The sequence below is a fragment of the Desmodus rotundus genome, chromosome 9, assembly GCF_022682495.2.
Source record: "Desmodus rotundus isolate HL8 chromosome 9, HLdesRot8A.1, whole genome shotgun sequence".
Lineage (NCBI taxonomy): Eukaryota > Metazoa > Chordata > Mammalia > Chiroptera > Phyllostomidae > Desmodus > Desmodus rotundus.
The window spans coordinates 40,356,227-40,369,658 of NC_071395.1; the positions used below are offsets into that span (position 1 = coordinate 40,356,227).

A 13,432-nucleotide genomic window follows, 5' to 3' on the forward strand; every position below is an offset into this window, starting at 1 on the left:
TTATTTACTTATCTTTATTAAATTTTTTTCTTTTAGCCCTGGCTGGTGTGGCTCAGTGGATTGAGTGCCGGCCTGCAAACCAAAGGGTCACTGGTTCGATTACCAGTCAGAACACATGCCTGGGTTGTGGGCCAGGTCCCCAGTAGGGGGCGTGTGAGAGGCAACCACACACTGATGTTTCTCTCCTTCCCTTCCTCCCTTCCCCTCTTTAAAAAAAATAAAATCTTTATAAATATATGTATAAAAATATAAAATAATTTTTTTCTTCTATTGATTCTAGAGAGAGGGAAAGGGAGGGAGAAACAGAGAGAAACATCGATCAGCTGCCTCTTGCACATGCTCCTACCAGGGTCCAAACCTGCAACCCAACCATGTGCCCTGACCGGGAATCAAACCCGTGACCTTTGGGTCTGCAGGATGATGGCCAACCAACTGAGCCACACCGGCCAGGGCAAACCCCCAGTTTAAACTGGGCTCCCAAGCATACTCTGGCTTATATGGATCACACTGAGGCTACTTGTCAGGGAGGCTGGGGGGACTATGGGTACAGCATCCAAAACAACTGCGCACCTTACCTGATGGGTACCATGTAAGAATCATACAATAAATGTCTGAACTAAAGCCCTCTGTACTTCATGTGTGTAACACGAACTGCTATGTAACCACGAATATCTATTAAGCTCTTATTCTGTGCAAGGCATCACGAGGAAAGTGGTAACAGGAAGCTGGGGGCAGAAAACTTTAGGCTAAAACATCTGATTGAAAGAGAGGAGTGCGTTTGTATACAAGGCCCAAAGCTCACGGTGGGTTGGGTATCTGCTTGCTGGCAGCTTCTACTTCTGGAACATAAGCTCTGTAAGAGCGAGGACTCTTGTGTTCACCTCAGAGTCTTTAGAGCCACAGATGAAACGAATGACCAACAAGCAATTACAGGGTGAAGGAAATGTCCTTCACTACAAGGACTACGACTGAGTAGGACAGGGCTTTGGCAGCCCACCTTGGGTCCTGCTGGGACCCCCACTGAGGGGAGGTTTGTTGGTCATGATAAGCCCAACCATCGCACTAAAACACACCAACGAACTTCAGTCAGTCAGTTTTCTACCAAACACATGAAGTACCAGAGATACATTTCATTTCTGCTCAGCTCCAAGAGAGCCACAGTCCATAAATTGCCAAATTAGTACTGATATTACAAAATGACAATAGACATGCACCCCTAACAAATAGGCTGGCCCTGCCTTTATTGGAGTAGCCACAGATGGTTTTTTAAACTGTCCCATCACCAAATAGCTCCTGGTTGTCAAGCAATGAGGTTTCTATATGATCTGCTTGAACTCCCAGCCTAGCCTTTCTCTCACAAGGGAAAACCACCACCAGAAATTTCTAGAGATCCAGGACACCACTAAGACCTAAAATATTACAATCTTAATCAAATGCAGATTATTTAATCCAGGTGTTTTTGTGGGTTTTTTTTTTTCTCTTTTTCTGTGAAATGCTCCCTGGTCACATTAGTTTGTAAAAAAGTGGCCTTCCTGGAGAACTGGCTTGCCACACCAGCATAGGAAGGGTTACAGAAACTCACAGTAAACAAACTTGTTTAACCAAATGCTGCCCAGTTACTTGACCCCAGGGATCCCCCCGACCTTCCAGAACACCCTCAACAAAGCCTGAGAACTGTTCCATGGGTGACTGTGGCCCCGCTGGCGTGTACAACAGGGTGAGATACAGCCCCCAAGTGGCCTCTGGGTGGCGTGGGCTCTACTGTCTGGGGTGCGTCTGCTGCTTTGGCCTCACCGTGGCTTTCTGAGTGCCACAGGCCAAGTCCAAGATGGCTACTCTGCTCAATTCAGACCCCTTCTGCACCCAGGACAGCACCAGCCCTAACCCAGCTATGATGCCTGATAATGATCACACAACCCAGTGGAGCAAAATCCTGGCCTACTGTCCCCCCTCCCCAGGGCAAATGGTATGGTGTGTGGGTGGTGGGGGGCTCACTGGCTAGCAGAGGAAAAGCGTGAGCCCCTGATGACATCCTGGCACACAGCATGGGCTCTCCCCCCTGCCACCCTCCACTTGACTGGGAGGTTCAGGTGCAAAGTGGGACAGCCCAGCTGTGATCCCTGAGGGCAGGGCCTGTGTCCTGCGTTTGGTCTGTGCAGTCCCGGTGGTGAGCACAGACAGGTGAGCCCAGGTGCATCTCTGCTGATCTCTGCTCTCATTCCAAACCTCTGCCAGATGTCTGGGTCCCCTCCGCACACCTAACCTCTGCTCTCAGGGCCCTGCTTCCAAAGGCACTGTTGACACGGCCACGACTGTCAGGGCGCTCTGCCCAGCCAGTCCAATAAAACTAGAGGGCGAGCGATGAGTTCTGGAGTGGGCCCAAGGCTTTCAACAAGTAACGTGCTGTCTGCTTTGGTCAACTGTGCACTTAAGCCAGTAGCCGATTCTTTGAATCCTCATGGAAACTGTGAATCAAGACATTCCAAGATGCACACAGTCAGTGGGGCAATAAACTGCATGGTCTTCATCATCAAATGTTTAGCCATGTAATGCTCTGCATAACGAATTCAGATTCTAAGCTAAAAATACACATTCTCTCTATTCCTCCCTTTCACATAAACAAACTTTCCTTCAGGCCGTGGAGGGACTGGCACACACAAATACCAAAGGTGGACCTGTCCTGTGACAAGCTTTGGCACCCCCCCCTTGTGGCTGCCTCCGACCTCTGTCTCTGAGGATCTCGATTAAACTAAATAGAAGAAAACACGCTGACCCAGGAAAACACAGAGAAGGGAATCTGGATTATCTTTCCTGTTCTGTTTATTCCCCTCCTAAATGATGACTCAAACACCTGCCAGGAAATAGCCCCCTTCTGGAAAGCCACTTGGAATTGCTGTCTAAAATGTCAGCAAGGTACTTGTGTAAAATGAGCTTTAATCCTGGGCTGATGTGTCTTAATCTTCTTATCTGTGCAGAAATATGGAAAGCATCTTGCCCATGCAAATAACAGTATTAATATGTGGCAACGGCTTTAATCCTGTGACACCATCTCAGCCCTTCAAGTCGTTGCTCTTCTTGAGAATTACTATAAACAGTTCTGTGCAGCAACATGAAGGTGAATTCGTCACTGATGTGTCAACTCTGTTCACACAGGCTAATTCTCTGGTGAAGAGTGACACTGATCTCAACCATGCTGTTGCTAGGTGACGCCTCCCTGTGTTAGTGGACCTGCTCAGTGGCTGCCCAGCCCAGCTAGTGGAGGGTGGTGGGCCCCTGAATTCTTTTTCTCGGTACTTGAATGCATCAATATTTTTCCCCAGGCAACTCTCAACTGGTCTCAAGCAGATCACAGGGGGCACAATTCTGGGAGACGATGCTCTTTTATTTTATGCATTTTCCCCCCCGGAATGCTCTTTATCCTGCCGTTGCCCTCACCTACTGAAACCAAAGACAATGTTTACTGCTCTCATCTTACTGCCACACCTCTACACTTTTAACAACAGTGAGAGCAACAAGTCACTCACAATTGTTGAATGGCCTTACTAGACAGTGGTAGGTATGCCACACGCCCAGCCTCACTGAATGTTATCACAACCCCACGGCATAGATATTATTTATCATCTCTGATTTGCAAATCATGAAACAAAACGGAGAGGACTCGGACAGACCAGGGCCTTGCCTGAAGTCACAAACCTGGTAAGAGGCAGAGATGGGTCAGAATCCTAAGCCCGACTTTCCGAGGGAGCTGGGTGCCTCATGGCCCGCCCTGCCCTGCCCCCAGAAGCCCCGCTCAGGCCAAGCAGCAGTCTGCCTTCTTCTACTTATTGGCCCTGCAACCAAACCCTCCACCCCTGCACCACACACCCAGATAGGCTGCTGAGGGAAGACCTTGTACTTTGGGCACCTCTGTACCTTGACTTCAGGAGAAACCCCACAAACCTATTAAATAAATCATACAAAGTCAGCAACTTCACCTAAAATTGCTGATAAATGCAGGGATCCGGCGTGGATAGCACTTCTCTATTCTGCAACTAGATGGCACGACACCAGCACAGCCGAGGTGAAGTGTAAGTAGCTGAAGACTGGAGAGAAGTTCCAGCAAAGGCAACAGAAGTCCCCTCACAAGAAGGAAATGAGGACTACAGAACTTCTGCTAGAGCTGCAGACCCAAATGACAAGACTCAGGAATGCAGGCTCTGGTTTCTGCGTGCACTCAAACAGGACTCAACTGTGTGAATTCACTTTCTTTGTACACTGTCCTTTGTCCAACAGGGCTGGTACCTAGACCCCAGAGAGCTTCAGGAAGGACTGAACGAAATGACGCACACAGAGTAGCTGGCACACAATCCAAATTCCATGTTGGTACTATTATCATCACAATTACACATAGAAGACAGCAAATACTTTGATGCCACCTTAAAGCATGGGACCTTGGGTCCCCAACAATGACAAATCCTCACATTCAAAGGAGAATTTGGCCCCTTAGAAGAGCTGCCTGGACACCAGGGCATCTCAACACAAATGCTCAGCATCTCAGATCCCCTCCAGTGGGATCTCATGGAGGGCCAACTAGCCAAGCCTTGCTCCCAGCAGCACGATTCACTGAGCGCCTGCTCCACGCCAAGCACCGTGCTCAGCATGGTCACAGCTCGCTAGTGGGAACAGAAAACAAGTACTCAGAGGGGTGAGGGATGACGAGGCAATTCTGGAGACAGGAGCTATATGATAAAGCAGGGGGTGGAAAAGAAAGGCTGGGTAGAAGGGGATGGGTGGGTAAGGCCTCTCTGAGATATCATTTGAATCTCAGACATACAGGGGTGAAGGCCAAATATACTGGGCAGAGAGAATCCCAAGTAGGAAAGTCCTAAGGACATCAAGAACCTGGAGGCCGACATGGCTGGAAGTCTTCACAGGGAAAGGTGGAAGGCGAGCTGGGGAGGGGGTGAGGAGTCTGAATTTCTCCAGTCTAGAGGGAGGCTGGTGGAATCCTCCAAGCAGGGGAGTGACATGATCTCTCTCTCTCGTGTGTGTGTAAATCCTTCCCCAAGGATATGTTCTTAAGGATTTTAGGGAGAGAAGAAGAGAGAAACATTGCTTGGTTGCCTCCCATATGCGCCCTGATCGGGAATCGAACCTGCAGCCTTTTGAGTACAGGAAGACACTTCAGCTGAGCCACCAGGCCAGGGCTAGTTTATATTTTTAAAAGATCCACCCTGGCTGTGGCCCTCATGTGATCCTTCCGCTCACGTGTGTTAGAAAAGTTTTGTAATAAAATGTCACGACAGATCATCCTGGGAGCAGAGGAGATTAGATCTCAGGGAGGTAGAAGTAGATGCAAGGGGACCATGAGGAGGCCTCCAGGAGTCATCCAGGTGCGAAGTGGCAGTGACCATGGTGGCTCAAGCTAGTCTTGTGGCTTCGGAGACAGGGCGAAGTGGGTGGGGCTGCATATCCTGGAGACAGAGCCTGCCGGTGCCTAGCTGCGGGGACAGAGACAACTGCAATGAGGCTGTGAAGGCACCTCCTGCGCTGTCAGTGGCAGATGCCAGCAGCTAAAATAATTCTTGCTCCTCTGACAAGAAGACTCCACAAGCAGGGTGCCCTCTGCAAGCCATGGCAATGACGATGAATAACCCAGACCCTGAACTCTTAGATGCCCAGCTCCTGCTCAGAGGGGAAAGCCAAAATCTCAAAAACTGTTTTTCCCACTCCAGTTCCGCTGTTACAGATGTAGTGTAGGGATTAACTGAGTCAGCAAATTCCCAAGATTCTGTGTGGCAAACCTGGGGCAGTTTAACTTAGTCAAAGCATTTTAAACTTACTGCAGAAGCAAGGCCTGCCTTCTAAATATGTGCATGGGGTAGCCACTGACATCTGTGATTTCCTACTTTTCTTTGTCAGAGAGAGAGCAAACGTCGTGCCCCATGCCTCAGTTTTCAGGAGGAGGAGAAGTGCTCATTAAGCTGACAGTACTGATCCGCAGGAAAGGATGACCATGGGCTCTTCGACTCAACGGCTGGACGTAGGCACGCTGGTACCAGCCAGCTCTCCCCACTTCAGCCCCCATGAAATGGAATGGCCTGGACCCGAAAGGTCATAGACAACACTGTTCCTTCTTATTAACGAGTGATCGGAAGCCCACAAAGCCTACATAGCTGCTAAAAGGCCACAGAGGGAAAGGAAGGTCAGGAGGGTGAGCTCTAAGCTCTAGTTGGCAAATAATTTATTCCTGGATAGTTTCATTTAATCTCATAACCCAGTTCTCACCAGGGGTGCAGAGGACAATGGGCAATGTCTGGGGACATTTTTGGTTATCACAATGGGGAGGAGCTGCTCATGGCATCTAGTAGATTGAGACCAGGGATACTGATCAACATCCTACAGTGCAAAGGATGTTCCTCCAATCACAAAGAACGGTCCAACCCCCAATGTCAAGTGTGCTGAGGTCGAGAAACCCTGCATTAATTATTCAGAAAAAAACTGAGTCAGATCCCTAACTCATATCATACACCAGAGTTAAGTTCCTGATGTGTCAGACAGTATAAACAGGGGTGACCCCCCAGCTCCTGGGATGTACCTCCTTCCCTCTCCCTACTCAGCCTGTGCATTTAAATATGTGCAGGACTAGGATTTTAGGAGACCAGAGGATTACAGAACAGTCTTGGGGAGTACTCAACAGACTCCCCTAATGCAGGGAGTCTGAAACGGGGTGATTCTGCCCCTGGGGGGACATCTGACAATGTTTGGAGACTTTTTCCTTGTCATGACTGGAGGTGGGTGGGTGCCACTGGCATCACGTGGATGAAGGTGAGGGACACTACTAAACATGCTACAAGGCACAGGACTGCCCCTACTAACTCCACTGTCAATAATGATGAGGTGCAGAAACACGGCTATAATCCCAAAGGAGTTTTTCTCTACCCAGGAAGCCAGTCCGAAGAGTAATAGCCAGTCGTGACTGACAGGTACCAGCACATGCCAGTGAGTCAACAGCCAGACATAACTATCCTCAGATTGGATTAGCACTGTTCCCATTCCACAGATGTAGGAACTGAGGTCCAACAACTTGCCTGAGGTCCTGGGCAAGTAAGTGGCAGAGATGAGGCACAAACTGAAGCCAGTCAATCCAGGTGCTTCCAAATGTGGCCCAAGTCAGGTGCCTACTGAAGCTGGCCAGGCGGTCTCTGTTCAAAATCACCCCGGGGCTGGAGGGGCAGGAGGAGCCCACGTGAATCTCCCTACAGGCCCTGCTCAGGCCCCTTATGCTGGGGATCCACATCACGTGCCAGGGATTCTCAAACTTCTTAGCATTGGAACCCCTTTTCCCACTTGCAAATTATTGAGGCTTCCCAAGAACTTTTGTAAATGTGGGCTATAGCTACCGGTACTTACTGTATTAGAAATTAAAACTAAAAAAGTATCAAAATATTAGTTAATTTAAGATAACAGTCAGTAAAGGCTTACCTAAATAAATCTGTTAACTTTTTGAAAACAAAATAAACTCATGAAAAAAGGGGCATTTTACATACATTCTGACAAATCTCTAATGCGTGGCATAGAAGACAGCTGAATTCTCTTATCTGCTTCTGCAGTCCATCTGTTGCTATTATAACCTCTGGAAAAAACTCCACTGTCCATTCACAAGAGAACGTGAGTGAAAAGGGCAAATGATGCCTTTGTATTGTTATGAAAATAGTTCTGAACTCCCAGTCCCCTTGAAAAGGTCTTGGGGACTCCAGGGCCTCTGGACCATCTTGGAAAACCGCCGCCACATGCTGCTCGCTGAGTACGAGCACTGGGGGACACTGGATCCTCAGTCAATTGCCAACAGAGCTTTCCACTGCAGTAAAGAGTGCCCTGCGTGGGAAGAATGCCACGCCAACGAGGGGTACAAGAGGGCTGAAACCCAAAAGCCAACCAGCGTCGGGCAGGCGCTGGAGGAGGAGGAAGTGGGCCGGGCCCAAACGACTCGGTGGGAACTGTGGTGTCCAGGAGTGCACACAGCCTATCTCAAGGGCAGCAGCTGCTCCTCAGACCTGGCAAGTCATATTCTGCAGGAATGCAGGCCAAGGCTGGTTCCTATTTTTCAAGAGAAATCAGAAACTTGGATTATTTATTCCCCAGAAATCTCAGAATTCTTAAGTGTTGGCTCCTAATTAAAAACAAAGAAAAACCTAAATGGGCCAAATTAAACATGTCTGCTTGCCCCTGAAGCAACTTGCAACTTCTGCCTGTGGTTTTCAACTCTGGCTGCATGTCATAAAAATATCTGTGGGGCTTTTTAAAACTGTGGACGCCCTGGATCTCCTGCAGCAATCTCTGATGGTATGGCCCAGGCACCAGTTTCTATTTTCCTCCACGACCTCCTTGAACAATAAATAAGGGGTATATGCAATCAGGGTTAAGATTCACAGCGAGTGCTATGCAATAATAGCACCATGTGGCAACAACCAAGTAAACTGTGGACACGCAGGGCTTTACTCTGAGGTCCTGTGCTACATGGCTTATAGTTTGCTACTGAGTAGCAGTGATGGTCACACTGAACAGGACTCCATGAGACCGCAGGAAGGTTACTGTACACAGGTGGCAAAAACAAATCCTGTTTGAACAAAATGAAGAAACTTGCTACCTGCACTACCACCACTAGGTCCTGAGTAGATAATGATACAAATGCAAACCTATTTGCCTCAACTGCTTCCGAGTACCATGGAGAGCTACAAAGGCTCGGCCCTGTCTTTACCAGACACCTCTGCCATCTGCCTTTCTCAAGTACAGGAGATCCCCCAAACGCACCCCACTACTCTCTGAATGGCTCTCCTCTCCCACTGTACCCTATCCTCTGCCTGAACTCATCTGTAGGCCAGAATTCAAGTGGTACCTAAAATACTTGCTTCGCCAGCCCCACTGTCCCTTCTCCAAACGCCGTTCTAATATCACGAAATGTCTGTCGCCTCCACTCACTCCAGCCCACTTGGACTACAAGCACACACCAGACCCTGACTAGCCCCAACCCCCAATGAAGGTGAGAAGGTAATGGGACTGCTGAGGCAATTCTGTTTTCAGTTAATTGAGAGGCAGGATGAAGACGTGGTTCAAAAGTTTAAACTTACAGAACTATAAGCTTTACCGTTTATACATAAGATTCTGAGCAAAACTGAAATTTTCTTCAAAGTGTATAAAGACTTTGTAGCCTTTGAGGTAGCACGACACCCCTCACTACCACCAGGCCCATCTGCTGCAGACATGAAGGGCACTGGAGAGGTGAGTGCACCTGCTCTGACCCGAGGGCAAGTCTCAGAGTTAATGTTTATCACAACTTCGTGAAAAATTTTAAAACAGGTGTCTATCATTTACCCTAAAAATTAAGTTTAGCTTAGGGGAAGGGGATGCTGAGAATCAAGTGAACTGAGGAGCCCAACTGAGTTCTGGCTCATCAAAAAATATTCAGTTGCAACTCATCCTGTTGGGGTTCAGGTTTTAAGCCAACAAGTAAGGTAAAAACTTAGACAAGCCAAACCGTTCTTAAAAATCTCTAGACTGACAGCTGGTCAGGCTAGAGCAGTGGTTCAACTGGAGGCAGTGGTGCCACCCTGCCAGGGGACGTTGGCCAATGTCTGGGGACATTTTTGGTTGTCGTAACTGGGGGAGGGTGCCACTGGCACATAGTGGATCAAAGCCAGGGAAGCCATCAACATCCCACAGTGCACAGAGCAGCCCCAAACAAAGAATCATCTGGTCCCAAGTGTCTGCAGCGCTGAGGCTTGAGAACCCACCGCTAGATGATCGTGCAATGAGAGGCAAGACAGAAGACTTCAGAGGACCAGCTCCCGCTGGCCTCCATCAAGGACTGACCCAGGGCCATCTCGTTAAGATTCGACAACACTATTCAGATTCATTCCTTAACTCTCTCTCTCTTTGCTGAGCACTCAAGCTGAATGCGTCTATAACATGAATCCACTGTAGTAAAAATAGCTCTCATTTACTGTTTACCACTGTGGGCTGAGACAGGTATGAAATAACTTATATGCATTAATTCAGCCAGTGCTCCCAGCAACCGTGAGATAGACAGGATCATCCTTATCCCATTTTATTGGGGAGGAAATTGAGGCTCAAAAGGGTTAAGAATTTCCCTAAAGACACTCACAGAGCACAAGACAGAGTCAAAACACAAATCCAATTCATAGGGCAAAGCCTGTGCCTCATCATAACTTTATTATTTTTTTCCAAAGATTTATTTATTTATTTTTAGAGAGAGCTGAAGGAAGGGAGAAAGAAGGAGAGAAATATCGATCGGCTGCCTCTTCTACCCACCCAACTGGGGATGGAACCCGCAACCCAGGCATGTGTTCTGACTGGGAATCAAACTGGCGACTTCTTGCCTTGTGGGACAACACCCAAGCAACTGAGCCGCACTGGTCAGGGCTCACCTTCAATTTGCACTAGTGGACCTCAACTGCTGATGTTTCTCCTCACCCCCTGACCTGGGACATTTTGCAATGTCTGAGGACATTTTTTGTTGTCACAACCCCTGAGGAAGGAGTGCAGGGGAGGGTGTGTGCTACTGGCATCTCGTGGATAGAGTGAGGGTCGCCACTACACTGCTGAACATCCTAGGACAGCTTCAATCACAAAGAATTATCTGATCCAAAATGTCAATGGAGCCAAAGTTGAGAACCCCGCTTCACGCTGGATCTCAGGTTTCTACCATGCATATCCATCCACAGGCCAGGAAGGATTCAAGTGTGTATGAGGTTTGTTTGTTTGTTTGTTTGAGCTGTGACTCCAGACAGGGTCCAAAGAGGAGTTTACCATCTTGTCTCTGGGTTTTGCAGAGACTTACTTTACCCTTCTGTGTTAGCCATCTAAGACACTACATCAACCTTAAAAGGGTACAGGAAAGGGTGACTTGGGATTTTTACAGGGTTTTCTATGGCTTCCTGCACTCCTCTTTCGTCAACATCCCATGGATCTCAGTGGTTTAAGAAGTCTGAAACCCATTAGATGCCTGTTGTTCAACCCAGTGGAGCCTGGGGATGTAAATTTCCTTTACATTAAGGACAGCCAGATTTCAGCCTTTGCACCAATCTGGCACCTAGGAACTCTCCAGTTGCCATTTGCCATGTGCTCTGGGTCATTTTGTTTCAAGGACAGGGACATACATAGGCTTAGAACTCAAGCTGAAGATATTGCAGACGAACTCCCCAGGCCCAGGGTAGGTCTGGGACAGGCTCTTGCCCCATGGATGGGGTTGGACTGGAACCCCAGCCTGCCGAACTCCACAAGACTCAGAGGCTGGTGACGCTCCTGCACTGCAGAGACTGGTTAGGCATGAATGTGGTATCTTTTAACACCGAGATCTAGAATCCAAGATTTCCTATAGCTCAAATACACTCTGCTTACCCTCTTCCCATTCTTAACTTTACCAGGGTCAAAATGCTGCCATCCAATGTCAGCCTACAATGAAGAATAACTCCAGAGACAGGATGATTAGAATTTGGGATGTATCAATAGTGAAATGCCAGAAGAGAATATCCCAAAACACAAGTGTAAAACATACACACACACACACACACACACACACACTCACTCTCTCTTCTAGGGGCAAAGCATCCAACTGGACTTTAAAAGTCATAGACTACAGGACTACTAAGAAAGGGCTATGGGAGTTGCTGTCAGTATCCCTGAAAAGATCACCATGGAAACAGGGGCCAACAAGATATTGAACTGGATACACTACTGGAAACGTTTCTTTGTACACAAGCAGTACTCCTAACCTGTCTAACTCAAGCCAGTACTTCTCAAAGACTATGGGATGGACAGGTTTGGGGGGGAAAAGACAGGAATTTTGTTTGATATGCTTATTAGACATCGAAATGGAGATGTTGAATATGATGTTGAAAATGAGTCTTAAGATCAAGATACTGAATGGGCTGAAGATGTAAATATATAAAACATGTCATATTGAGTCCCACATGCCCAGTCCCTCTTCTGCCTTTAAACGGATCTTAATAATGGAAAGCTCAACCCTCAATGGGCTCTTTTATCTTACAGAAGAGATGTGGCATAAAATGGCCAAGGTAGGAGGGGTTCTCAAGCCGGACGGCATTGATTCACATCCCTGCTCCTCACTAGCTGTGTGACCTGCTTTAGACAAATCATTTAACCACTCTAACTCAGCTTTCTCACCAAGAGCACCGGGCTACACTACCTACCTCACGGAGCTTTTGTATCACCTGATAACACATGGTGATCAACACTTTGAGCATTACCTGGTACCATCCCAAATGCTCCACCAGGGTGAGCATTTATTGTCATTCACGCATTCATGCGCTTCAGCACGGAAACCTCAGGACACCCTCCCATAGCAGGGAGCATGTTATTGGGAATCAGGGCCGGGCAGGGAGATGACAGCCTGCCTGTAGTTGTGCACCTAGAAAAGGAGGGAGCTAAAAATAGGCCTCGGAAGTCCTGAAACTACAGCGGTATCAACACATTGGCTTATGGATTGTTTTCTTTGGGGATTCGGAACTGTAATCTTGTCAAAAACGCTCAGGTGCGGATGTCAACGTTCCACAGAGGAGGGGAATCACGATCTCCGTCTCTCTGTAAGTGAAGCAAAAAAGGGCCAAAGAGAAGCCAGGACTTTCTGCGGCCCACATCCTGTGGCCGGGCCTAAATGTGGCTAGACCGGGCACGACTCTCAGGTCGCCACTAAGGATCTGGGGGAACTGGCGGGAACTGGGGGCCGAGTTCGGGGCGGGAGGGGGGGTTGAAAACAGACGGGGCGTATGCCGTCCTCGTAATGGGGCAGGCCCACGGTGGACAAGAACTCCACAGGACTAGTGGGTGCGTCGGCTAGGCAGCCAGGTCGAGGTGTGGGGGGAAGGCCGGGTCCCCGAGAACGAAGGGATGGGTAAAGAGTGGGGTGTGCTGGGCCCACGACCAGGCCGGGACGTCTATTTACAACCGAGGCCCAGGAGATGAGGCCGCGCCACCCACGCCCTTCAGCCCCCGGCCTGGTCCACAGGCAGAAGGGCGTCAAAGCCGCGGCCCCAGCGGCGTCCCGAGTCCTCTAGCGGGTCGGCGGCAGGGTCGAGGCTCCTGGGAGTGATGGGCCGGGCCGGTGAGCTCGGCCGGAGGGGACGCAATAGGGGGCGGCTGCAGGACTCACTGTGCCACTATCCCGGAGCAAAGGGGACCCCCGCACTCCGAGGTGCTGACCTCTCGGGCCTGTGACGCCTGATCCTTCCCCCTCCCGTTCCCTGGCAGCCAGCTGGCCCCCGACGGCGCCTCCCCTACCTTCGTTCGCCAGGTCCGCCATTTTACTTCCTCAAGCCCTCCCACAAGGCCCCGCGCCGGCCGCGGCTCGCCAGCTTTCTGCCAGAACCTCCTGCGCGTGCGCATTGCCCAAGCCAACTCCGAGCGTGGCTGA

The 13,432-nt window shown here is 49.1% G+C and overlaps 1 protein-coding gene and 1 non-coding gene across 10 annotated transcripts in view; both read right to left on the reverse strand.

Annotated features, from left to right (window-relative positions):
- The window catches only part of RANBP3 (RAN binding protein 3), a 51,287-nt gene extending 37,875 nt beyond the window's left edge, over window positions 1–13,412 (reverse strand). For 6 of the 9 annotated variants that reach the window (XM_045202614.2, XM_045202613.3, XM_045202610.2 and 3 more), the window contains exon 1: window positions 12,270–12,294. In XM_045202614.2, coding sequence (XP_045058549.1) covers window positions 12,270–12,279 — 10 coding nt within the window. In that variant the 5' untranslated portion in view covers window positions 12,280–12,294. Of the gene's footprint in view, window positions 1–12,269; window positions 12,683–13,299 lie in introns of those variants that run through there. The other 3 variants (XM_024569264.3, XM_024569259.3, XM_045202612.3) reach the window with 2 other exon arrangements.
- On the reverse strand, window positions 10,773–10,893 carry LOC112312749 (small nucleolar RNA SNORA26). The gene has a single exon (XR_002975635.2). It is a non-coding gene; the product is annotated as a small nucleolar RNA SNORA26 (small nucleolar RNA).
- Window positions 13,413–13,432: the final 20 nt, after the last annotated feature.